Source organism: Podarcis muralis, chromosome 1, assembly GCF_964188315.1.
Source record: "Podarcis muralis chromosome 1, rPodMur119.hap1.1, whole genome shotgun sequence".
NCBI lineage: Eukaryota > Metazoa > Chordata > Lepidosauria > Squamata > Lacertidae > Podarcis > Podarcis muralis.
Window position 1 is genome coordinate 73,330,631 of NC_135655.1, and position 25,792 is coordinate 73,356,422.

Here is a 25,792-nt window from a genome sequence, read left to right on the forward strand (position 1 = left end):
GTAGGAGCTAAGGCAGGAAGACCTTCTGCAGGACCCTCTGGCCAAATGCTGCCTTGGCTAAAGTGTATGTGTCAGGTTGCAGTGCCTGGTAAAGGTATATTGGCAGGAGGGGCTGGGGGGATAGGAAATGCAATGGACCCGTTTGACATATGAACAGGGAATATCTTTTAAATCTCACTTGTCTCCTTAGTCAATTCACACAATTCTTTTGAAAATGATGTTCATGCTAAAAATAAGCTTTGCGAGATGGAATCCGAGCCGGATGATGGCGTTCACGCCAAAATGAAAAGAGTGATGCAGTGCAGCAGCCCCGCCAGGCTTCTCCAGCATTCCCACTCTGGGAAGGGAAGAAATTGGGCTGCTTCTCCCATCCCTTCACTGAGAGCGAAAGGGAGGAAAGACAAAAGTGCCAAGGCTAAAAAGAAGAAGATGCAGAGCATGGGAAAGGAGAGGCTAAGGCAGGTGCTCCAGGTGAAGTAAACTGAAGCAGAAGAGAAGGAAAAATATATCTATGGAATGAGGAAAGAAAATACCACCTAACTAAGATGTAAAAAAAAAAAAAGAATATGTAAACCTAAGGAGACAAGTGAGAGCTAATGGTGACTGGCTTCACTCAATGAAGGGAGGAACAGAACTACGGGATGGGAGCTGTATCTCCCTAAAGGTTGCTGCCTGCTTTCGACCAGTGGTAGGTCACCTGCCCCCCTTGCTGACCTGGATCTGGGAATAGGAAAATCACTTAGCACAATGTGATCCTCACAAGCAGTAATAGTGGTTTTCATGGAGAAGAAAGGTAAGTTCCTGCATTAAATCAAATAAGCTGGCATAAATGGCTTAATTGTTAGAGTGTTGGACTATGACCTGGGAGACCAGATATTGGTGGTCTATTGGGTGTGGGGAAGATACCACCCACTGCCCCTTATACTTCCGAAAGCTCTAGCTCTATTCTCATTTTTGCACTATTGGAACTCTGACAAAACTTGAGGGCTGTCAGATGGGGAGGATGAACCTGCCACCTCCCTTTCCCCACAATTTAAATAAATAAACCTATTTGGCGATTGTATGGCTCTTGGGAATTTTACAGAAAGGGAACAAACCTTTGCAAGCCCTTTCATAAATCTCCCATCTGTTAGAGGCTCCAACAGCAGTGGAAGTGACTGATACTCCGACTGAGGTTCAGTTTACATCACCACAAAGGGTACTGTATCTTGGCACTCCTCCTCACCTTGATCTTGCTAGATCAGGAAATGGGATTTCAGAGAAAGACTCCCCTTTGCAGATGCCCCAAATATTCTATGAGGGACAGGAGTCCTCTGTATAGGTCGGGCCATAAAGGGTCCTCCCAGACTGTTGCTATTTTGGGGTAGCATCCAGTTACACACCAGCAAATTCAGGTTGCGCAATCCAATATTATTTGGGGCTGGTGCACAACAAACCAGCTTCTTCAAAACATGGGATAAAAGAAAGTGACTGGAAAGTGTAGGGTAGCATTTGCTGGACGCAATGCTATCTATCCTCCCCACAACCAAATCAAAACGGATGCTCTGAAAGCAGCAGATATAATCAGATCTCCCCAGAAACAAATTTGGATTAATGCTCAATAAACAGGTCATCTGGAAGCGACCTCAGAGTGTGTTCATGATCCCAAGTGTGTTGTGCTTAGAAACACATCTGTGATACTGCCCTGAAGCAAAACCAGTTCTGCTCTTGCTCACCAATTCATGCTGCTAGCTAAAGCAGCATAGTATTATATTGCTCCAGGTTCTTCCACACATCCAAGACATAACCATGCATCAAAGAAGAACTGCTGCATCTGGCTGCAGTTAGAAGGCAAATGCAGGTGCATCAGTACGAACAAAAGCTACTATGCTGCTGCTGAGATTGGGGTCAACATCACAGTGAAGCAGAACACATTATGGCACCGAGTCAGGCTTTGGCCCCTACTCTTGTTGCGGCAGTGCATTGGATCCAATCATGCATCTACCTCCTATCTCACTTTTCTTAATGTGGACAGGCATGTAAGCTCCATAAACGTGGCCATGATTGAGTTAGGGAGACCCCAGAGACACCCTTAACTAAGTGTGATTTTCACAAGGCTGCTGCTGGCTTACTGCTCCTGGACCCCTGGGATATTCCTGACGTACTTGTGATGAAACAGACAAGTACCAGTTGCAAGAGTTTCTCCATCCTTCCCAAGTAAGTGAAAACAGAGATTTTAAACACATTCCTTAATCTGACTTTTACCAAGAAAGTTTCCTGACAGTACAGTAGGTAACCAATATTTTTGCCAGGTGATTTATATTGCCTGTCAAAGAGAAGTAATTTTATGCTCTCAGGTGAAATCTGTTTGCAGATACTTTTTGCCAAGCACATGCCTGCAATTCACACAGCGGCTCTTACTCACGCCTTTGTGGTTATGGAATCAGTTTCTTTCATACACGCTCATTTTCATGGCCCCTGGGGCATATTAATTTATATGCAGCACTACAGTCCAAGATTCAACAGCACATTATTCTTTCTGGTTCCAAAGCCCTTCATTCTCTAACCAGGAGTTACAGTGTTATGCAGCTGGGCTATAAAATATTCTTCATGCTGATATGTCTCTTATAGAGCATGGATCACTTTTACAGTCTGAACTGAAGCTGCATTTGATCTGACTTTTACATGCTAATTGGTTTACATGGATTGGCTAGATATTTTTGATATGTACTATGGAGCCCTTTGGAATGCTTGCATGAAGGATTATACCAATGCAGCCTTTCAAATTTTAAGAGCTACTAGTTTACAGAGTTCCAGCAAAACAGACTACTTAAAAGAAAAACTGGGAGGAAGAAACACGTGAAGTCGCAGTTATAAGAGCATAAAAAACATTTGTTTATGGATTCCCTTGGGAAATAAATCCTCACTGTTAATTATGTCAAGTTGCAATTTTCTTTACAAACTTTTTTGTAATCAGAAACCACTTTTGTTCTTACGATAGTATAACTATATATGCCTGCATTTCTGTGTTTGTGTACTATATAGATTGATACACGGATAGTTTTATACAGTAAGCCTGCCAGGGTTACGTTCCAGGAATCGTGCCTAAAGCCACAATTGTGTACGGTATAGTCAAAACACATAGAGTTTGGTGACATTGACAAGGATACAAAGGAAGAATAATATACAGTAAATACACCAAATATTGCATTTTAGTTGAATAGGAAACTAGGAATGATCATCATTTGATCACACCTGAGCCAAGTCTGTTTATGCAGGCCCTCGTAATCCACAACATGTCCTGACACCTCTCTGGATAACAGGTGGATTCAATCTGGGTACTACTGCAATGGTGCTGTTATTCTCCATACATCACTGCTATTTTAACAGGAATAATTTCACACTATTCAGATCATATGAGAAATGTCCAAACAGCGCATTAGCAGTTCAGGCACAACATGACACGTCCCTAAACACAAAAACCAATGCCATCTATGAACTTTTCGTATAGCTATCCACAGTATTAGGTAAAAGTAAAAAGCATATCTCACAACTCAATAACCAATGCAGTATGTTTTGCTTAAAATGAAGAATATCCATCAGGTGCAATGTGACCTAAAAGTCAGATTTGTTCCATGAGCAGAATGGGCAACTTTTTAATGGATATCAGGACAGCATACATTAATTTCTACATAGAATGATTTTACATAAATAACTATAAGGTTGATCTAGGATTATATTTTAGCTTATAGCATGTAATGGTTGAACTTGTCTGGAGCAAATGATAGCATAATTCAGAAATCTGTGACTTACTGTGAGATGTGAGTTATTGGGGTCAGCAATGTTTCGCCTTCCAGGTCAAGTTCATCAGCAAAGCTGTTCGTCCTAATGAATGGTCCTGTGTTTGTATCTAAAAATGGAGAGTTTCTTTTCACTGTGAAAAAGAAACAGGAAGGTAAAGATTAAACTTGCTAGTAGGCAAAAGGCAGAATACTTTTTCTTTGGTGGGTCCATGATTCTGGAAGGTCCAGTTAACCTCCATAAAGTTACCACACTAGTTTTTCAGAAAGATTTTGAAAACCCACTTATTCTTGGTGGCTTTCTCATGACTGATACTCTTATCTAATTATTGTGCTCCTTTTGATCTTTTTTAAATTTTGTTTTATTTCTGGACAGGATATATACTTTCTACATACATACATAATTTTATTTGCATGCTCCCTTTCCACAGTTCAAACCATGCTCAAAGTGGCTTACAGCATAAAAAGAACACATAATTATAAAATTACAGAAGTAGTCAAACCATAATTTTTTTAAATGCACAACCAAACTGAACCATTTCCACATAATTCACAAGACCTAAAATAAAGATACAAATAACCAACAGGAGCAACAACCCTCACCTCAACAAAAAACCTTAAACAGAAGCCTACGAGTCTGGTCAGCAGTCTCACCTTTTGTAGCTGGTCAGTTGGGCCCCACCCTCCCAGGCCAGGTGGAAAACACCTACAAGGCAGGGAGCATGTCTTCCAGGACTCTTTGGCCCCTTTAAAATACTATGAATCTAGAGTACTCATGAACAGAATTCTGCAAACAAGAAGCACCACCAGAGGTGAAAAGCTATTCTGCAGTGTTTGGGGACCCTCCAGAACAGTGTGGAAGGCGGTAAAAGGAGCTGAAAGGATAAGGAAGAATAAGCAAAAATCACCTCCTTCCTTTTCTTCTATCTGCAAATGGAAGCAACATTTCCATTTGCAAAAGAGTAAGTCTGGATCCAACTCAGTATAAATACCTAGTAGTAGTCGTCACAGTATTTATTTGTTTAAGACTAGAAGTAAATTACAATCTCCAACTGGTTTTGTTTAAGCTTTGTAACTTCAGTACAGTGGTACCTCAGGTTACAAACACCTCAGGTTACAAACACTTCAGCTTACAAACTCCGCTAACCTGGAAGTAGTACCTTGGGTTAATAACTTTGCCCCAGGATAAGAACAGAAATTGAGGTAGGCCCCATTAGCTAAAGTGGTACCTCAAGTTAAGAACGGTTTCAGGTTAAGAACGAACCTCCAGAACAAATTTAGTTCATAAACCGAGGTACAGTGGTACCCCGCAAGACGAATGCCTCGCAAGACGGAAAACCCGCAAGACGAAAGGGTTTTCTGTTTTGGAGGCGCTTCGCAAGACGAATTTCCCTATGGGCTTGCTTCGCAAGACGAAAGCCCATAGGGAAATCTCCGGGGACCTGTTTTAAATTGCTGGCGGTCGGGAGCAAAGACTTTCGCCCACAGCCGGCCTTCAGAAGAGGTCCTGGACCTCTTCTGAAGGCTGGCGGGGGGCAAAAGTCTTTGCTCCCCCCCGCCTGCCTTCCCGGGACAGCGGAGACTTCTCCACTGCCCCGGGCGATCTTAAAATGCTGGCGGGCGGGAGCAAACGCTTCGCTCCCGACCCCCAGCATTTTAAAATCTTTGGGCGAGTGTCTGCAAGCCCCGCGCGCCCGGCAGGAGGTCCCGCCGGGTGCGCGAGGCTTGGGGCGGCAGCCTGTCACCCGAAGCACGGGGAGCCCTTCGGAGGGCTTCCCCTGCTTCGGGCGAGTGTCTGCAAGCCTCGCGCACCCGGCAGGAGGTCCCGCCGGGTGGCAGCCTGTCACCCGAAGCACGGGGAGCCCTCCGGAGGGCTTCCCCTGCTTCGGGCGAGTGTCTGCAAGCCTCGCGCACCCGGCAGGAGGTCCCGCCGGGTGCGCGAGGCTTGGGGCGGCAGCCTGTCACCCGAAGCACGGGGAGCCCTTCGGAGAGCTCCCCTTGCTTTGGGCGAGTGCCTGCAAGCCTCGCGCGCCCGGCAGGAGGTCCCGCCGGGTGCGCGAGGCTTGGGGCGGCAGCCTGTCACCCGAAGCACGGGGAGCCCTTCGGAGGGCTTCCCCTGCTTCGGGCGAGTGTCTGCAAGCCTCGCGCGCCCGGCAGGAGGTCCCGCCGGGTGCGCGAGGCTTGGGGCGGCAGCCTGTCACCCGAAGCACGGGGAGCCCTCCGGAGGGCTTCCCCTGCTTCGGGCGAGTGTCTGCAAGCCTCGCGCACCCGGCAGGAGGTCCCGCCGGGTGGCAGCCTGTCACCCGAAGCACGGGGAGCCCTCCGGAGGGCTTCCCCTGCTTCGGGCGAGTGTCTGCAAGCCTCGCGCACCCGGCAGGAGGTCCCGCCGGGTGCGCGAGGCTTGGGGCGGCAGCCTGTCACCCGAAGCACGGGGAGCCCTTCGGAGAGCTCCCCTTGCTTTGGGCGAGTGCCTGCAAGCCTCGCGCGCCCGGCAGGAGGTCCCGCCGGGTGCGCGAGGCTTGGGGCGGCAGCCTGTCACCCGAAGCACGGGGAGCCCTTCGGAGGGCTTCCCCTGCTTCGGGTGAGTGTCTGCAAGCCTCGCGCGCCCGGCAGGAGGTCCCGCCGGGTGCGCGAGGCTTGGGGCGGCAGCCTGTCACCCGAAGCACGGGGAGCCCTTCGGAGAGCTCCCCTTGCTTTGGGCGAGTGCCTGCAAGCCTCGCGCGCCCGGCAGGAGGTCCCGCCGGGTGCGCGAGGCTTGGGGCGGCAGCCTGTCACCCGAAGCACGGGGAGCCCTTCGGAGGGCTTCCCCTGCTTCGGGCGAGTGTCTGCAAGCCTCGCGCGCCCGGCAGGAGGTCCCGCCGGGTGCGCGAGGCTTGGGGCGGCAGCCTGTCACCCGAAGCACGGGGAGCCCTCCGGAGGGCTTCCCCTGCTTCGGGCGAGTGTCTGCAAGCCTCGCGCGCCCGGCAGGAGGTCCCGCCGGGTGCGCGAGGCTTGGGGCGGCAGCCTGTCACCCGAAGCACGGGGAGCCCTTCGGAGAGCTCCCCTTGCTTTGGGCGAGTGCCTGCAAGCCTCGCGCGCCCGGCAGGAGGTCCCGCCGGGTGCGCGAGGCTTGGGGCGGCAGCCTGTCACCCGAAGCACGGGGAGCCCTCCGGAGAGCTCCCCTTGCTTTGGGCGAGTGCCTGCAAGCCTCGCGCGCCCGGCAGGAGGTCCCGCCGGGTGCGCGAGGCTTGGGGCGGCAGCCTGTCACCCGAAGCACGGGGAGCCCTCCGGAGAGCTCCCCTTGCTTTGGGCGAGAAGTCTCTGCTGCCCCGGGCGATCTTAAAATGTTGGCGGGCGTTCGCTCCCGCCCCCCAGCATTTTAAAATCTCCCCGGGACAGCAGAGACTTCGCTCCCGCCCGCCAGCATTTTAAAATCGCCCCGGGACAGCAGGGGCTTTTAAAATGCTGGCGGTCGGCAGCAAAGCCCTCCTGTCCCCGGAGCTTGCGGGGCGGGAGGTGGGAAGAAGGGCTTTTTTTCCCACCGCCAGCCTTCAGAACAGCCTTCTGAAGGCTGGCAGTGGGAAGAAAAGCCCTTGTCCCCCCCCCCCCCAGCCTTCAGAAGAGGTCGGGGAACAGACTGTCCCCGGACCTGGTCTGAAGGCGGTTTCCCTAGGAACGCATTAATTGATTTTCAATGCATTCCTATGGGAAACCGTGCATCGCAAGACGAAAAACTCGCAAGAAGAAAAAACTTGCGGAACGAATTAATTTCGTCTTGCGAGGCACCACTGTACCACTGTATAGTTCTATCTTCTGAAAGGAAACCCCAATCTGTCCCATAAATTGTAACAGAATGGGCGAAATGTAGTGTCTACAAGCCCAGAGTTGAGCAAATGAAGCAAAGAGATGCAAGATTTACCTGGAGAAGGGGGAGAACTGGGAGATGGCTGCTCTGTAGAAAAGGATGACCAGGAATGCTGTCGGACTGAGTGAACAGGTGACAGGAGGGGTAGGAGAGACAGTGCACAGAACACCGAAAAAGAAAGGAAGAAAGTCAAGAGAGGCAGTAATGCAATCCAAGCCAAAATTGCATCAGTTAATCTTTAAACAACAGGAAAACAGGTACCGGTATATTTCTTTCTCTCATGTCCTTGGCTATTTCACCTTATTCACTTTTCCATTCCAACCCCCCCTCATTTCCCCCCTACATGGGTACTGTATTATCCTAAAGAATGAGAATAGAAAAGGCCTCCTATAATTTCAGTAACCTCTACTATGGAAGGTATATAGACATTTTGTCCCACTATATTTATGTTAAGGGGAAACATTGTAAGCCTCCTTAAATTCTGGGAGAAATGTGGAAGAGAAATGTGTGAAGATACATTCAGAATAGATGTTTTCTACAGATAAACAATGGGTAAGACTTCACAACAGGTTAGAAATTAAACTTCATCACAGATTCAGATTGGTCAGTCTGACTTAGCAGGTTTGAGATTTTAGCCACGGCAAGATCTGCAAATGTTTAAGGCTTCTTAACGAAGTGTTGCTTATTTAATAGGTTTTTAAAACTTACCAGCTGCTTATAACTTTAGTCGCTGATTTTATGGCTGACTTGTACTTTATGCACTTGAGTAAAACAAAGTAACCCAAGGATTTTAATTTAAATAAATAATTTACTCCTTATGGGGGGAAAGCTTCCATGTATTCTTTGCTTAAAAACAACCAGAGGCCATCTTTAAAAGAATCAATAGGTGAATTATTCTATGTCTACTTTAGTTATTCTAATATAATTTCAAGTTTCAGCAAACCTAAATGCCCTATACATTATCCAGTAAACATCTTAAGGACATTCTCCTGTAAATGTTAAGTTCTTTTTGGTCTTACTGGGAATTCAGTGGGGAAACTGAACCACATTCTTAACTATATCCCATTGAAACATAAGATTTAAAAGTGATACATCTATGATGAATCATGTCCTAAATCTCCCCTCCCCCTCCCGCCATAATAAAAATATGACTAAAATTTTGAATCTTTTTAAAAACAAGGAAAATATTCATTGCAATTAGGAATTCAAGAAATGTAATGAGCTGAGATTCTTAGGCTGCCATTCTCTGCACACTTACCTAGGAGTAAGCCCTACTGAATCCAGTTAGACTTACTGTCAAGTAAACATGCATAAGCTTGCACTGCATATTTTTTTATTGCTGACTTCAAATAAAATTATAAAACAATGGGATTCACATGTCATCCTAATCAGTTATAAATGAGCAAGTGAAGAAAGAAAATAAAGGGCACTGAGTAAAGACAGTGGATTAACTCATTTGCTACAATGCAATTATGGGAGACATTGTTAAGAGTATATCATGTAATTAAACAGGATTTTTTATTTAAAAAATCCTACTTTTCTTCATTACTAATTGAATCATGATAAAGGACAGATGTGAAAGAATGCACATTTGTCCCACTTCAATTGCAGAATGTCAGCAGAAAAGTAGTATAGCCAATGGCCAGCGGGAGCATAAGAAAAGCACTGCAAGCAATGTTAAGTTTTCAATGTCTGGCATGCTGTAGGAAAATACAAATTTCCTTAACTTACCAAGAAATTTAAACATTCCTTTTTGTCCTGTACACTTGTAAGAGTTTTGAGAGAAGAAAACAGAGGGGGGAGGAGGAAAAAAGGGAGAATAGATGTCAAAAGGAAAAGGAAACCTTTGTTTCTAGACTGGAGTTAGTACCTGCTTATAGATTATGTTGCCCTTCAAATGGTGAAAGTCACAGTTAAAGGTTAATGTCACTTGGGCATAGAAAGCAGTGAAAGAAAGCTTTAACATCTTTTGTACTCCATAACCTATTGAGAAACCAAGAACTGCATGTGAACTTTCTACCTGATATGCATTCCAATGTGGTATTCCCCATTGATATTTGCTCTCTACAGCACTTTTTTTTTAATAAAAAAAATGAAATTTACTTGGAAGAAAACTTGGCAAACAAGCTCTCAAAGGAAAGGGATGTGAGCTCTAAAAATACTCATGTGTGAGTAGCAGGTACCGTATATAGGAGGACAAAGTAGTGCTTTCCTTGAACGCTTATGAGCTGCACAAGTATTCTTCAGAATCGTTTTTTTAAAAAAGATGTTGCAGAAAGCTAACAAGAAAAATCAGATTATTATTCTAAAAAATGGAGGCTACCCAGAAGACTCATGCAGAACAGAAAGCAACTTAACAGTGAATAAGTAGCCTGCGGACCCTAGAAGGATACTGTCATATTGTTAATTATAATAATATATAAAAATAAATCAGTCTAAACAGAGATGAAGATTAAGGCTTTGGTTTAGTTAAACATTTTAGTTTCCTTTCCTCAGTATCACAGTTCAGATTTCAAATAAATGCTGGAAACTAAGGGGGGAAAGAAACTAAGGAAAGTGTCAAATGCAAGAGAGTTTTCTTTAAAAATAAATAAATAAAAATAATCAAAGCGCTAGATAGATGTTGAGAAAGGTGCTAATCTTCAAGATTATGGTCAGGAGGTGTTAAGGTGTTAAGTATATAGATCCATAAATTATCTTTCTAAAATCCCTGGATAAAATGGTTTCTATAGGAAATATTTACAAGTCAAGAGTAAAATCTTTTAAAAGAGACTCGACAAAGACACTCAAGCACATGTAGGTTCAATCTGTTACAACAGCATTGAAACTTGTGGGCAGTAAAGCAGAACAGCCTCTTATAAACTTTCTTCAGGGCTCAGGTATTTGTTAGGCTATTTGGTCTAGTTAAATGACAGCTCCTTATTTCAGGGTATCCAAACCACAACCAGGAAGCAGTGAGGCTCGTCAAAGCACTACATCTGCAGTTCCTGGCCCTTGTGCTGGCCGGGGGGAAGAGATGAGAAATAGGCAAATCACTGTGCCAGCCTGGAATGGGTCCAAACTGGGCCTGATGGCAATAATGGGATGGCTTGAGATCCAGCAGATCAAGGGCCAGCTCAGTCCTTCCCTCCCTGCCTCCAGAATATCAAGTTTCAGGTTTTTCCATTGGCTGCCAGCTGGAGAGATCTGGCTGGTGGAACTTCCGCTCTACGCTGGCAGAGTGATGCAGATTTCACACCACAGGAGGCGACCAGCAGAGGGAAATCTCTGCCCAGCCCCAACATCTGGCCTTACCCCTAGGCTGGCACAAAGGGGCTTTGGCTTGCCGTGTTACGTTTATGCAAATTCTAACCGAAATTCTTACCAGAATTTTCATTCGAGTCCAAGTAGTTTTCAGATTTCCGATCTTCCATCACATGGTCAAATGTGATTTGTGGAACAGATAACATTTTGTCAGGAGAAGAAGGACCATTATCTTTTTCTGTCTTGCCTTTCTTCTTTTTTACCTGAGAGGAATACATTTTAAAATCTTCTTAAAAAACAGAAAACAAAAAACCTGACTGCACGAACAATGAGCTAAGCTAAAGATGTAATTAATTCAACACAAGAAATTAATTTATATTACAAGTAACCGAGGGGAAATAAAATTACGATTTATTATAAAATTACAATTCTACCTTTTCTTTCATGAACAGGATGTGTGGGGGGTTAATCACTCTAGCAGGCAAGCAGAAATTCTTGTATTGATGAAGCGATCCCCTAATGTTGAATTCCTAATGTTGTGTTCCTCCCAGAGTCGATCACTCCATAATTACATTTCTCCCCTTGCCTTCCTTTTATTATAACCACTGACTTCTTAGTCAATGCCATAGTTTATGAAGGAAGTCCTCAAGAGGAAAGAATTCTACCTCCATTACTGTTTGTCACTGAAACAAAATTTAGGAGACAAAGTCTGATCCTCTCCCATGATTGGTGCAGAGGAAGAAAACCGCGCAACACTCAACACAGCTTCTTGGAGCTTCCTGCCAGCTAGTCAGGCTGGCCCAATCACCAGTAGACATGGCTGTGTGTGATATCATATCAGACGCGCCGAGTTGCCCCCAACATTGGAGGCCCCGTCGCACATGCATGATGTCACACACGTGGCACCACCCCCCAACCAGGCCAGATCAACTTGGCCCGCCACCCCCACCCACCTTACCTTTGTGAAAGGGACTCACTGGGGTCAAGATGCTTTGCACTGGTGTGTCCCTGGTGGAGATTGCCAGAGCGCTTTCCTGGAAGGCCCCCTGGCAATCACCAAAGGAATGTGCCAGGAAGAAGATGCTTCACTCTGGCGTGTCCCTTTCATGATTGCTGTGGAATTTTGGGGGGACCCAGGTCCCTACTTTAAAATATTGGGGGGTCCTGGCCCCCCTAGACGGTGCCCCTGTATCATATGAAGAATATCTTGTTATGCAAATATTGGTTGATATTCAATTTTTGCCATAGTCAGAATAAGCCTATTGAGTTTGCCCTGAGTATGACTAAGGTTGAATATCACATTTTCAAGAAAGGCTGTTTTGTGTAGAGAAAACATATTCTATGGAAAAGCATTCATTTCAATCTATTTTTAAACATTAAGGTGTCAAAACGCCCAAGGGAAATGGAAATGCAGCTCCTTACCGACACCATCGCAATTTTCTTTGGCTTGGGACTAGGAGACATCAAGTGATAATTTCTGGACGGTTTTTTAATATATATTTTCCATGTAGAAGAGTCTGGGTTTTCTGATGCATAGCACCTCCAGGCAGTCTAAAACATTAGTTAAATGAATTAAAAAACTTTTATGTATCATCAGAAAACCAACATTAATTTATAAACGGCAACCTTTTTTAATCTATGAACATTTGTCTAAATTAGGGATAGTGGAAAATTCAAAATTAGGGGGTGGGAGAAGAGATCTTAGTTCAGAAAACTTTCTTCAAATTAATCCACTTTAACTGGCCTCATTCCAAAAGATAACAAAAAATAAAATAGGCTTCTTATAAACAAACACCAAAAAGAGAAAAGGCCAATTACAAATGTACAAAACTAATATATAATTGTATTCTTTTCCAAACACAAACAATGATAAAAAATATTAACAGCAAATGTGCTTGTGCAAAATACAGTGAAACAAACAAGATCTGTATTACCATTTCCAGCCATGACTAATTGCATGAAACATACTTTTTATTATTTTTAACAAAACTATAAATACGAAACGTGTGTATAGAGGTAGGAGGGGGTCTCAGAGCAGCTTTTGGATCCATGTCAAGCCTAGGCACCAAAATCCAAAGTGGACCTCCTAGCACCGTTGCTCCAGCAGGTGTCTGCTAACAGGAGAGAAAGGGGGGATATTTAATCCCCTTTTTACTCCTGCTAGTGCAGGCATAGGCAAACTCCGCCCTCCAAATGTTTTGGGACTACAACTCCCATCATCCCTGACCACTGGTCCTGTTAGGTAGGGATGATGGGAGTTGTAGTCCCAAAACATTTGGAGGGCCGAGTTTGCCTATGCCTGCTCTAGTGCTTCCTGAAATCTGTGCTGGTGGGTTGGCATTCTGTTCTGGCATTCTCCAGAACAGATTTCTGAGAGCGCTGGGGCTGCAGAAAGCAAAGGGAATAGGCAAAAACCGCTCCTTTGCCTTTGTTAACAGACACCTGCCACTGGATCAAAATTCCTTGGCATTGCACAAAAGCACCTGCTGGGTCCAACCCAATAGGATTCTTAAAAAAAAAAATCTATCAAAATATATGCAGTAAATGTAGGCTCTAATCACCATTACCTGAATGAGAGAAGCAGCTGCTGGAATTTGCCGATTGAAGTGCTTCTGTCGTTGTTTCTGCTGTACCTTCAAGGCAAATCCAGAACCAAGAATACCCTGAAGAAAGGAGTGTTTTCAGAAGAGAAATGCCTTTTAAATTTATACATTTTAAATTTAATATATTTAATATATATTTAATATACCTTTTAAATTTAATTTCAAGCAAATTCTGCTCAAATGGTATTTGCCCCAAATCTGAGACCGTCCCAGATTTCTTCTGGCTGGTTCTACTTGAGCTGCCACATTTCGCATATTTCCATATTTTCCATTATTCTGGACCCAGATATTTTTGCACTTTCACTTACAGTCACACTTTTAAAGAGGCCTGTATGGTACACAGGAACTACAGTGGGCAATTAAAAGTTTGTGTTGTTTTTGCACATGGTTATTTTACATATGCCCACACTAATAATTGTTTATGCAACAATAGCAGACCACAAAACTCATGATACAACATACTTGTGATAAAGCATGGATGCATAAATATCCAGGGCTTGTGTGTAACTATTGTATAAAAAGTATGGTAGCCCCAACAGTACTGGGTAGAATCTAACCAGCCAGATTAACACCCAAGCACAGAAATTCATCACTTTGGCAGTGATAAATAGTTGCTCAAGAGTGTTCGAACTCAAATATGTAAGAATCTTCCCAATGAGAAAATACTGCATGTATGCATATGAATTTAAACTTATTTAAAAACAAATTGAAATACTCTAAACCACCTACCGCAGGCAAGGCAAAAAATGAAATTGCAAACACAGAAAAGCAAGACGCAATGGTTTTCCCTATCCATGTCTGAGGCACTTTGTCTCCATAACCAATGGTTGTTACAGTCACCTGAAAGTAAGAATTAAGCATTATTAGAACACATTATCACATTATTAGGACATAACTTTATTGATATTTCAATTTGCTTTGAGACTGAAACCGAGTGATGATAATTGTCATACATTGGAACAAACACATGTTTTTTAATTAAAATGCCATTCGTTACCCCATGCTATCAGAAGAGCATGGTAAGGTCAGCTCTCCGAAGGACCAGAGTGTCTATGCTCTGTGGTGCACCAAGAGTGACTTCTACAGGCAATGCTTTCTATGGAGACCAGATCTACTGCCACTGTGGATCCTTCTGCCCCAAGTGGTTGCCTCAGCTTGCCTCATGGGTGGCCCTGCATTTTTGCCTCTCTGACCTATGTATATACAAACCATTAAACCCCGTCAAGTATTTGGGTTCCTCCAGTACTTACTTTCAGAGAGTTTGAAAAGCCCTGTTGTCATCAGCACACTAAGGAACTAGGAGTCTGTCTTCCTAGTGCACCGGAGGCCTTAATAAACTCTGTTTCTAAAGGCATGCTTTTAGCCCTCATTATTAAATATTTATTCATTAATTATTACATCTGTACACCAACTTTTTTCCAAGGAGCTTAAAACAGTGTATCTCGGTGCATGAAAATCAGAAAGGTTTTGCAAGACGGTAGTCAGAAAACAACTTACTGACTCCTGTTCCCCTCTTCTTTACACATCTCTATGGTAGCTAAACATACCAGGCATTCCTTCCCATTTTCTTCTTTACTAGGAACACCTCCAACAAAATATTTCAGATTCTGCACTTTAGGTACTAGCAGCTAATTTGTGTAATTAGATATCTTTGCATTACTCTTGTGCCACATCACATTTTGTATAATTTCACAAACATCTGCATACATAAGAAACCTATCCTTCTAGTGTAGTGCATTGAAGAAACTTATAATAGTAAAACAGTCTTTAATTCATGAGAAAGAAAAGAAGGCAGGAAATTGAATTACAACATAGCTCATGTTAACATGCTGTAAATTCAAAGCCTTAATTTAGGCCTTTATGACTTGGAAAACTTTACGGTACATGAGGTTTCAGGGCCATGGGCAGCTTGCCCAAATCCCACTCTTCTCTTTGGGGAAAACCATACCAGCCCAAGTAAAAACAAACTTTACATTGATAATTTTATTTATAACAAAGAAGGTATTTCCTAATGCATGGGTACTATACATTAAGAAAACAGAAAGAAGGGTGAAAAATGCCACATGAAACAACTATATATTTTAAAGTACTATAGTGATGCAATGATGTCAAAAGGAAAAGGGATAGATCTAAAGTCAGTAGCTGATCCCTGCAATATTATGATACACCGATTCACATATTTCATTAGAGGGTGTCTGGAAACTAATATGAAATGAAAATCAAACACCTGAGAAGAATGCTTTTAAGGAGATGATGGTCACAGCATTTCACTGCAGACCAAAGTTTATATAGGTTGCAGTAAGCGATGACTAAATGTAAGTCAGACGTTATTCAAGACCTTACAGAAATAATGGAGTCCATTTCAGCAAAAAAAGCAGATGGGGGAAAAAGCAGTATTCAGATGCCCAGAACATTTTCTTTCTCTTTCCAATAATATTTTCACACACAAAAAAACTGCACAGGGGTACTAAGCACTGTATTTTTAGAGGAAAAGTTGAGAAAATACAAGTACTGTAGCAGAAGTACTTTTGGACATTCATTTTTTTTTAACAGCACATACAAGAAGTGCCATACTAAATGTAAAAAAAAAAAATCATCCTTGTGCATGTGTCTAGATTTCTATACAATAAATAATATATTCTTTAAAAATAGGATGACACTCTTGCACCAAATATTTGAAACTGATTGTATTATCCAGTATTTAAAAGAAGCAGTAACATCACTAAGATGATCACAAATAAATCTTGGAATTGAAGGATTTGCATCTGGATAACAACATCAGTTTAAAACACTGCTTTGAAAAGAAATAGGCTGCTCAGTTGGAGGAAAGAACACTGAGCTAGTATGACTCAGTATAAAACACACACACACAGAGAGAGAGAGAGAGAGAGAGAGAGAGAGAGAGAGAGAGAGAGAGAGAGAGAGAGACCGACCCTGTCCCAGTTTTGTTCAGGTCTTAATGCATGCCTCCATTAAAAACCTAGCAATTATCTTGTTCGGGAACATGTCCTGAACAAGCAGGTATAACAAAAGGTAGCAGCAATGTCAAAGACTCCATTGCACAATTCTCTTCCATCCTCTTGCACAATTTCGTGTTAATTATAATGGGGCTGGAACAGATTGTGGACTGTCCCAACAGCAGAGAATTTGCCATTTTATTTACAATTCACTTCAGTAAGCTGAGCTATCATAATACAAAGTTACCTTCAAGCCCAACATAAACTGTTGTGAAATCTGTAAGCATGTTTTATTTACATAATACGGGAAAGGGGGGGCCTGTACAGAATAAGTTATTTGCTCTTGAAAGCCTCTTTATTACAAAACTAGAATTGTAAAAAATAAAAAGGAGACAATATTTGAATAGGTTTGTTTGGTCAGCTGGATAGTTTTACAACACTATTATTCACAGAAGGATGTATTAGCTCTTCCAACAGCTTTGGAGCCAAGCATTCAGCATTGTTGAAAAGTTTATGGTATCATTTTCCAGCAAAGGCCAGTATAGTTGAAAGTTATAAGAACATAACTCACAAAGAACAATGACAGTCAGATGAAAAGCCACCCATGAGACTAGGATGATGTGTAAACAAATAATTATGCTGTTTCATTAAAATGTTACAGCCTTGTTGGTGGGCTTTCATTGGCATGCAGACATATCCTAAGTCAATATGACAAAGAACCTTGTAACACATTCCGTTCACCGTGGCATAAACCTTTGTATACTACATCCCACAAACATATAACTTGGACCCTAACCCATAATTACTCTAAGCATATTTTGAGGTGCCATAATACCCTTTTTTCTATAGTAAACTAACACATATTTTATTTTTAATGTTTAATTCTTTGGAATTTGTCCCTTAGTAAATATACAAGAAGCTTGATTAAATGCATTTTTGTAAAATGCTTTGAGGGTGGGTTTTTTTTAAAAAAAAAACACCCAATCAAATGGTACATAAATTTTATTAAATAAATACATAAATGTCAATAATGGACAAATGTAATAGCTGCGCCAAATTCTGTGGGTCATGACTAGAATGGATTGTATGGTGAGGTAGGTACAGGCTAGTCACAGATACATACTATAAGCAATTTTAGAAACATAAAATGGAAGCACCATGTTTAATATGAGAGCTTAGCAAGCACAAATGCAGACCACTCTGTTATACATTCTGTGTATACTAATTAGGCAAGAATTGAAGCCACTGAAGTAACTGCATGAGTAGAATGACTTCCTCTCCTTCTGCGTCTCTTCCACCTCCAAATCTGCTCCAGAAAGTAGGGAGACCCCAACAGCAGATTTGAGGGGCTTCAGTGGGTGCATAGGTGAGGTTCTACTGCACAGGCGAAACTCATTCTGCTCATGCAATGACTTCATTGGATACAACCCAGATGTAGTAGTTTTCTTTAAAAAAAAAGTCCCATTTGAATATGGGGAAAATTAAATACATTATTATTCCTGAGTTTCCACCTGATTTGGGGGCAATTCTCTCCCCTCCAAATGTTTTCTGTTCAAGAACATAACCTTAGCTATAAAAACTCTGGGCAAGAAACGTGCTTCAAGTGTAGGTTGAATTAATCAATAAATGGTAGGATGATAACTTGTCAACCACGTAAAATGACAGACAAGTTGGAATATTGTTTCTGTCTCCTAAAGATCAATGTGCAGATAACACAAGGGCTGTGAAAGGATTTCCCCACAGAGACCTGTTCTGCCATAGTGTGGTGACTCACCACTGAGAAACATACCTCAGTGATACAAGCTCTGCTTACATCCAGGCCCAGTGGCGTAGCGTGGGTTGTCAGCATCCGGGGCAAGACAAGTAATTTGCGCCCCCTAACCTGTGGATTTGCCCTAACCCCAGATGTTGCGCCCGGTGCGGCCGGCCCCCCCTGCACCCCCCACGCTACGCCACTGTCCAGGCCAGAGGGCTCTGTGTACAGCCGCCTTTGAAAAGGGTTCACAACTTCAATTGGGGTAGAATGCGGCAGCAACAATAATTGCGTTAGTCAGGTGGTTGGAACACGTTACCAATTCGGTACCTATTGTGTTTGTTGCCTGCTTGCTTACAGGCCAAATATCAAATGCTGGTCTTAGCTTTTTAAGCCCTAAATAGTTTGGGACCAGGTTATCTGAAGGACCACCAGCACCCGCATGACTTTAAGATCAGCTTCTGAGGCCCTGCTTTCCTGCCCATCCATACAAACATTAGTTGGGGGGGTACAAGGGATAGGGTCTTCTCTCAGGGTGGTCTCACATTTGTGGAGTTCCCCCTCTGAGGAAGTTTGTATGGCCTTATCATTGCTAACTTTCCAACCCCTGTATATGGTGTTTATTGACCTGACTATGGCCTTCGACACTGTAAAACCATACTGCCCTGTAGACTGTCCTTCTGAAAATCAGCTGCCCAGATAAACTTGTGAACATATTGTTGTCAGGAGTTTGTCCTACACTCGAGTTGACCCTGGTATAGACACATGCCCGACTGGCATGTTCTCTCCCTCCTGGTCGTTTGTTTGGGAGCTTCAAAAGCTTTCTTCTGCCCGAACATCAAAGCGACCAATGCCAACAGACACCGGCACACTTAGGGAGCCACAGAGTCTTTGCACCTTGCGTAACAGACCTCAGCAACTCAGCATTTTGGCTAATCATCATCAACCTTTTATTCGACCGTCAGTCAGTGGCTAATCTACTTTATTTACATATAAACACTCGGCGTTCTGACTTAGCTCCTTCCTCTTTCTCATCAGACAGCAAAGAGAAAGTACAAAGGACAAAAATCCCACTTCACGGAACACAGTAACACAAACATCCCGTCTCCGTCACTTCCCACACTGTGGAGTCAAAACATACACCGTCATGTGATAGACAACAATCCCATGACTGCAATCACAGAGCAGGAATCTTAACAAATATTAGACTCCTCCACGATAATACAATGGAAACCATGGCTTTCAAAGTGAACCATTCACGGTGGGATCAGGCATTAAACAGATCTGTTATAGCCCCAACTCTATTTATTATCTTAATCGCCATGATCCTACATATTGTCGAAGGGAAACTCCCCACTGGGGTAGAAATCATATATCAAACAGAGTAGGCTGTTTAATCTGAGTAGGCTGAAAGCAAAGAGTAAGGTTCCCATAACTTCCATCATAGAGCTTCAGTATGCTGGTGACAACGTAGTGTGTGCACACTCAGAGGATGACCTCCAAACCATCCTAAATATCTTTGCAGAAGCTTACGGAAAGCTTGACCTATCACTTAATAGCCAAATAACCAAAGTGCTGCACTAACAAGCACAACTTTCAAGAGAACTCTAGATACATTTTTATTTCCATCCACATTCAATTAATTACTGTGTTTTTATTAATTGTGACTGCTCTTTATAAAAAAAAAGTGCACAGTGGAGTTTTAATCTGTGTTTTTTGCAGGATTATTGTATCGTTTTTAATTTCATGTGTTTTTGTGAAGTCAAACTGTAGACTGTAATGTTGCTTAAAAAACATTTAAAAGAAAAACTTATTCATTTATTCTCCACCTTTCAAAGTATTTTCCCCAACCCAGCTTATACTATTAGCAAAACAGCAGCATCAGTAACAATAAAACAATTTAAAAGGACCATCTGTCTAAAAAAGAAACAGAAATCTAACAGCAGCAAATTGTTCCAGAGCAAAAGGGTCGGGGAAAATGCTTGGTGGACTGGTTGTGGAGTAAAATTGTTATGGCAAATCTCAGAAGTAATTGTCAAGAGAAAAGTCATAGTAACACTGGGTTCCAAGCATGTTGCCTGAAACTGTACCTTGTGTGGGTTTTCTTATTTGCTTTGCTCTCTACCCTCCCTCCACCCACAGTTGTGGACTTGTAATTTCTGATAAAAAGATTAAAGGAATTCTGCAATTTCATTGTAAATGCACTGGAATGTCAGGGGGAGGGGCAAACAAAGGTCTATCCATAGGTTATCACATTAAAATTTCATCACAACTCAGCAGGAAAAGCTAAATGTTTCAATTAAAAGCATGGTCACACACAGTCATTTCTCACTGCAAGGCTTTGATCTAGTAGAATCACCACAGGAGTGGTTGTATGACTAATCTCATCCCTGTTTAATAGTCTAGAGAAATGAAGCTGCAGCGAAGTTAAGATTACCATCGGAAATAGCTGATAACAAAGAGAAAATAAACCATAGCCAAAGGTACATGGATTAATAGTGACAAACACTGGCTTGCTTCATTTAAACTTGTGCGGGGGTGGGGGATATAGTGCAAATGGAATTTAGAAGTATTTAGAGACTGCACAGACACCAGGGCCAAATACTTATCGGATAATAAAATACAGCCCTTTCACAGTGGCAGCAATTTTAAACCCTGGCAGAATTCTAGTTTCATTTGAACTGGTTTTGTTAATGCTGCAAAGATAGAAACAGCCTGGGATGGATTCTGAAAACTGCAGGATTCTGCTCTGAGACTGACTGCTGTTGCATTCCTACCATTATTCCTGAACCTGCAATTTTTAAAAACAAACCAACAGATTTTCATACTACTGGATTTAGTGTAAGACACTTCTCCTCATTCAAGTCAGGGCACCTGACTTTTGCTGATCCCCTCCTGCCCACTTAAACCCTCTGACCTCCTAAAAAGCTGCTCCTGAGGGTTGATGGTCCCTTCAGTCCACAATGTAATGCAATACAGAAGGCAACACTAAGAGTGTGGGGCTACAATAATTAGGTGCACAAGTGTGTATTAGTGGAATTGCTTTCTGCTAGGGCAAAGTCATCATCAGCTGAAACATTATAAATCTGTAATCCTCTTTCCCAAAGAGAATGTTGCCCTGCAAAACCCACAGAGTACATGAAAATCAGATTATCAAAACAGTTCTGTATGTTCGTTTTAAATGACTGGAGCAGAAAGACCACTATATTACAAACAGAATTAGCACCCATGCCTGATTTAAGCCTGTATTTATGCAAATGGTCTCACATTGAAGAATGATGTGTTCAAACCACGATCCTGCCTAGCACAGTCATGAAAATTAAGTTTATCCTCGTTCAGACGATCCCCTAAACCAGGGGTGCACAACCTGTGGCCCTCAAGATGTTTCCGGACTACAACTCCCATCAGCCCCAGCCACATATCCAGTGATCAGGGATAATGGGAGGTGTAGTCTGGAGGGGTGCACAACCTAAACCATGGTTTGAATTGAGGTGATCATGAGCAAACTGTGGCAACCCTGAAGATTACATACTTCTCCTCCCAATCTTCTCCTTTGTGCCATTGTTTAGGTCAGCCTTCTTGAATCTGGTGCCTTCCAGATCTTTGGGATTATAACTTCCCCCAGTCTTAGCCAGCATAGTCAACAGCAAGGGATGGTGGGAATTGTAGCCCAAAACAGTGGGATGGCACCAAGTGGGTGAAGATTAGTTTTTAGGTGACCACCTGGAACCAGGCTTTTATGTAAGAGAAAGAGTTCACAGTTTATGGAACAGATCATAATGGGAAGAAATTTGCTGTGTGGCGACAGGTCCCAATGTTGTTGAAGGCTAAGAGCCCAAAGTGCAAGCTGCTGCATAATGGAAAATTGCTGGCTGCATTTCAGTCACCTGTTGGATTGTGGCCATAGCCATTTACTATATACATGTCACTGGCAGGAATATAGGGATGATTTAGAATTTCCACCTTATGACCTTTAAACTGGCCCAAATAAAAAATAAAAAAGCAGGTTGGGAATGTTGTTCTTTTCTTTAGAAAAGTGACTTCAATACTGGGCAAGGAACAATTTTATATCTGAAAACATTTGCATCAATTGGCAATTGTGAGTGAGCAATTGTTCCACAACACCCCCTGCCTGAACCCGATATCTCTGTTGCAAGTAACTGAAAAAGTTTCATTCTTACATACCATTCATGTGGTTTATAATTACTTAGAAATGTAATTTATTTATGGGAAAATACAAGATGTTATTAATCAGCATGATTTTAACAGACAACTCTAGTTGTGGATTGACAACAGATAGGGGTGTTTAAGGAGCACACCATTAAACAAAGCTGGTCCCCATTTTCTTGAGAACCCAGCAGAAATCCAGGCAAAATAAAGAGAAGTTTCAAAGTAGCAGTGATTGGCAAATTATGCACGTTGCCTCTAAGTATAATTAAATCATTGTTATTTTGCGACATTTTCTAGAACAAAAACTTAATAGCCTAGTTGTTTTACTTCAGAAAGTATAGACTGCCGCATGCCAGCTGTTCTGTTTACTACTCAAATGCACTGGAAACAGTAGAAGGTTTGCTCTACACTATCAATCACAGTGACACATGTGTGTGTTCTAGCCAAAATTAAACACTTTTATATCCCACTGAATTAAATAGGAAGAAGTTCAGTGCATGTTTACTCCTGCCACTTAAACCAATGGGACAGAAAAGTGCTGAGCTCAGTCTGATTCATGCTCACAACTAACAGTTAGTGCCATATATTAAAGTTTGTTCTTTTTAATCTTTCTTGTGTTGAAATAAGTATGTAAGTAATCTAAAGTCTAGGATGTCTTATTTTATTTCTCTTTTCATCTAGTAAAATCTAGTAGTGACAGAAGAGTTCATGATCAAAGTGGCTATATTCCAGTCAAACTACTCAGTGATGCCTTTGAAATACGGTTGTTCAAAGGTAACATATTTTTAGGGGCAATTTGCAACAGTTACGATGCAATCGTGATGCAAGAGCATCATGTAACAATCACCAAAAGGACAGCTTCCTATATTTTCCCCGGGGTTTCCCAAACTTGGGTCTCCAGCTGTTTTTGGACTACAATTCCATCATCCCTGACCACTGGTCCTGCTAGCAAGGGATGATGGGAGTGGTAGTCCAAAAATAGGAGGAGATCATAGTTTGGGATTAGTTTAATAGCCACTAATTAGTTTAATAGCCTGTTGTCTTATCAAACCTATCCATTCTGAAGGAAATCAGCCCTGAGTGCTCACTGGAAGGACAGATCATGAAGCTGCGGTTCCAATACTTTGGCCACCTCATGAGAAGAGACGACTCCCTGGAAAATACCCTGATGTTGGGAAAGATGGAGGGCAGAAGGAGAAGGGGCCGGCAGAGGACGAGATGATTGGACAGTGTTCTCGAAGCTACCAGCATGAGTTTGACCAAACTGCGGGAGGCAGTGGAAGACAGGAGTGCTTGGCGTGCTCTGGTCCATGGGGTCACGAAGAGTCGGACACAACTAAACAACAACAGTTTAATAGTAACTGACACTATGTTCTCCCCCAACACCAGAACATAAGAAGAGCCTGTTGGATCAGGCCAATGGCCCGTCTAGTCCAGCATCCTATTTTCAGAGAGACCTGTGGGAAACCAGCAAGCAGGATTTGTGTGCAACAGCGCTCTCCACTCCTGTGGTTCCAAGCAACTTGTATTCAGGAGCACTAGCTCCTCCCACTGGCTGCAGAGACAGAGCATGGCCATCGTGGCTAGTAGGCTTTGGTAGCCCTCTCCTTAACAAATTTGTCTAATTCTCTTTTAAAGCCATCTCCGTTGGTGGCCATCGCTGCCTCCTGTGGGAGCGAGTTCCATGGTTTAGCTATGCTCTGCGGGAAGAAGTTATTTCTTTCATCTGTCCTGAATCTTCCAACATTCAGCTCGAAGGGATGTTCACCAGCTTCAGGAGGGATCTGGGCCTGGGTTGTATCACAGGGGGAAAGGTTTGACACTGCCCCCACTCCAGTCCTTCATAGCATATCACACACACACCAGAGCCGCTTGTAGCAAAAGAAAAATACAATCTGAAATGCCTTCATGCATCTCTAACATCATGGTTAATTTGATTTCTAGCTTCCAACCAAAAGCAATCAAACATAGTCTTAAAATGCATAACTTTGGGGGAAAGAATGGTTGCAGTTGAGATTGTGGCTAGCTTGAACCTGATATCTCTGAAACTCAGTCTTATGTTTTAGTTCCTGACCACTTGGTTTGAAATCTTTTTGTTCCGATCTTCAGAGGATCATTCAGCAATGGGAATTGTATTCAGATTGTATGCATATTACTGCTTATGTTGCTGGGGACTGTATTTTCTTCCTTTTGCTTTGCCTTCTTTTTATAGGCTAATTTTTTCCATTCCTATTGAGGAAAGCTTTGCAGCCCTTACAAAGCGCCACTCATGCTTGACAAAAGTATACTTTTGCTGCCAAAATCAAGGCAGTGCCTTTTTTGCATATGGTTGCATCTGCCACCTTTAATTAAGAAGCCATGTAAGCCACTCCTCTGAAGAAGCTGAACACGTTGTGGTGTAATGTAGCCCCTTAGAAAGAGTTTAAAAGCTTAAAAAGCAAGTTTGCTGATCCCACAAGAGATTGCATTGTATTTACTATTTTACATATAAGAATATGGAAGGGGGAGATTCATAGAGTTCATATAGAAGGCTATATAACAGAGATAAAAATCTGGAAAATGCCATTGCGTTTCTCAGTTACTGAATGTGTGGTATACGTGTACAACACTTATTTGGAGAACTGGATGTGCTCATTTAGCAAATCTGCCCCCCCCCCCCCGTCCAAATATCCCTGGACATTGCCTGTCCATGTTGTTGACCAAGGTGGCTCCAGCAAAGACCTGCAGTCTGCATTATCTTGATGGTGGTACCCAGATTCAGCTTAACTGGTGTCAAGTGAAAGCAACGAGAGCAAACACTGAGTAAATTTGCAATTGCAGGCCTACACACAGGAAACAGAGGTACAATACCAGAACAACAGAGACTATGCTAAGAGCAAAAAAACCTGACGCAAGAAAGCACATTCCGGACTCAGATATAACATTTTCAGGACCAGCAGCAGCACAGTTGTTGCTCCAGTACTGGGCCGAACTTATTCAGCCTTCAGATATTGCAGAAGCCAAGGAGATAGTCCTCCGGATGCCATCTGCAAATTTCAGCAAGAGCGAACTGAGCACTTCTTTGGTGATGGAAGGTGAGGACGGCCTCACTTTCCATTTTTTCAGCCCAATGAGACAGGAGATTCTGGGTGCCTTCGGTACACACAGAATTCTTGGCAAACTTCTGCTTTGCTGAAGCTGGATGTCACTTTCCTGCCCTATATTTCTGGGGTACAACCAGAATCACTGTGGGCTAGTTTGACTGAAGGCCTTTCTTTATCTTCCCTACAAGATTCAGGATTGTTTTCTGCTGCTTGCATTACTCACACAATGCGTGGTAATCGCAAGAACCAGAGAAGAAATCCTGTAAACTCCATTCATAAAAAGTGGATTTTCAAGGTCTGGACTCACATGCAGAATCTGGTCCATGATACCAAGTTAAATGACATTCACAAATCCTTACT

General features: G+C 42.8%; 1 protein-coding gene across 4 annotated transcripts in view; it reads right to left on the reverse strand.

Annotated features, from left to right (window-relative positions):
* Positions 1 to 25,792, reverse strand: part of KCNQ1 (potassium voltage-gated channel subfamily Q member 1) — a 282,535-nt gene that overhangs the window by 180,169 nt on the left and 76,574 nt on the right. For 2 of the 4 annotated variants that reach the window (XM_028733552.2, XM_028733579.2), the window contains exons 7-13: positions 14,199 to 14,309; positions 13,434 to 13,529; positions 12,289 to 12,417; positions 10,988 to 11,129; positions 9,355 to 9,381; positions 7,678 to 7,743; positions 3,793 to 3,913 (exon numbers count right to left, since the gene is read on the reverse strand). In XM_028733552.2, coding sequence (XP_028589385.2) covers positions 3,793 to 3,913; positions 7,678 to 7,743; positions 9,355 to 9,381; positions 10,988 to 11,129; positions 12,289 to 12,417; positions 13,434 to 13,529; positions 14,199 to 14,309 — 692 coding nt within the window. The remainder of the gene's footprint in view (positions 1 to 3,792; positions 3,914 to 7,677; positions 7,744 to 9,354; positions 9,382 to 10,987; positions 11,130 to 12,288; positions 12,418 to 13,433; positions 13,530 to 14,198; positions 14,310 to 25,792) is intronic. The other 2 variants (XM_028733561.2, XM_028733570.2) reach the window with 2 other exon arrangements.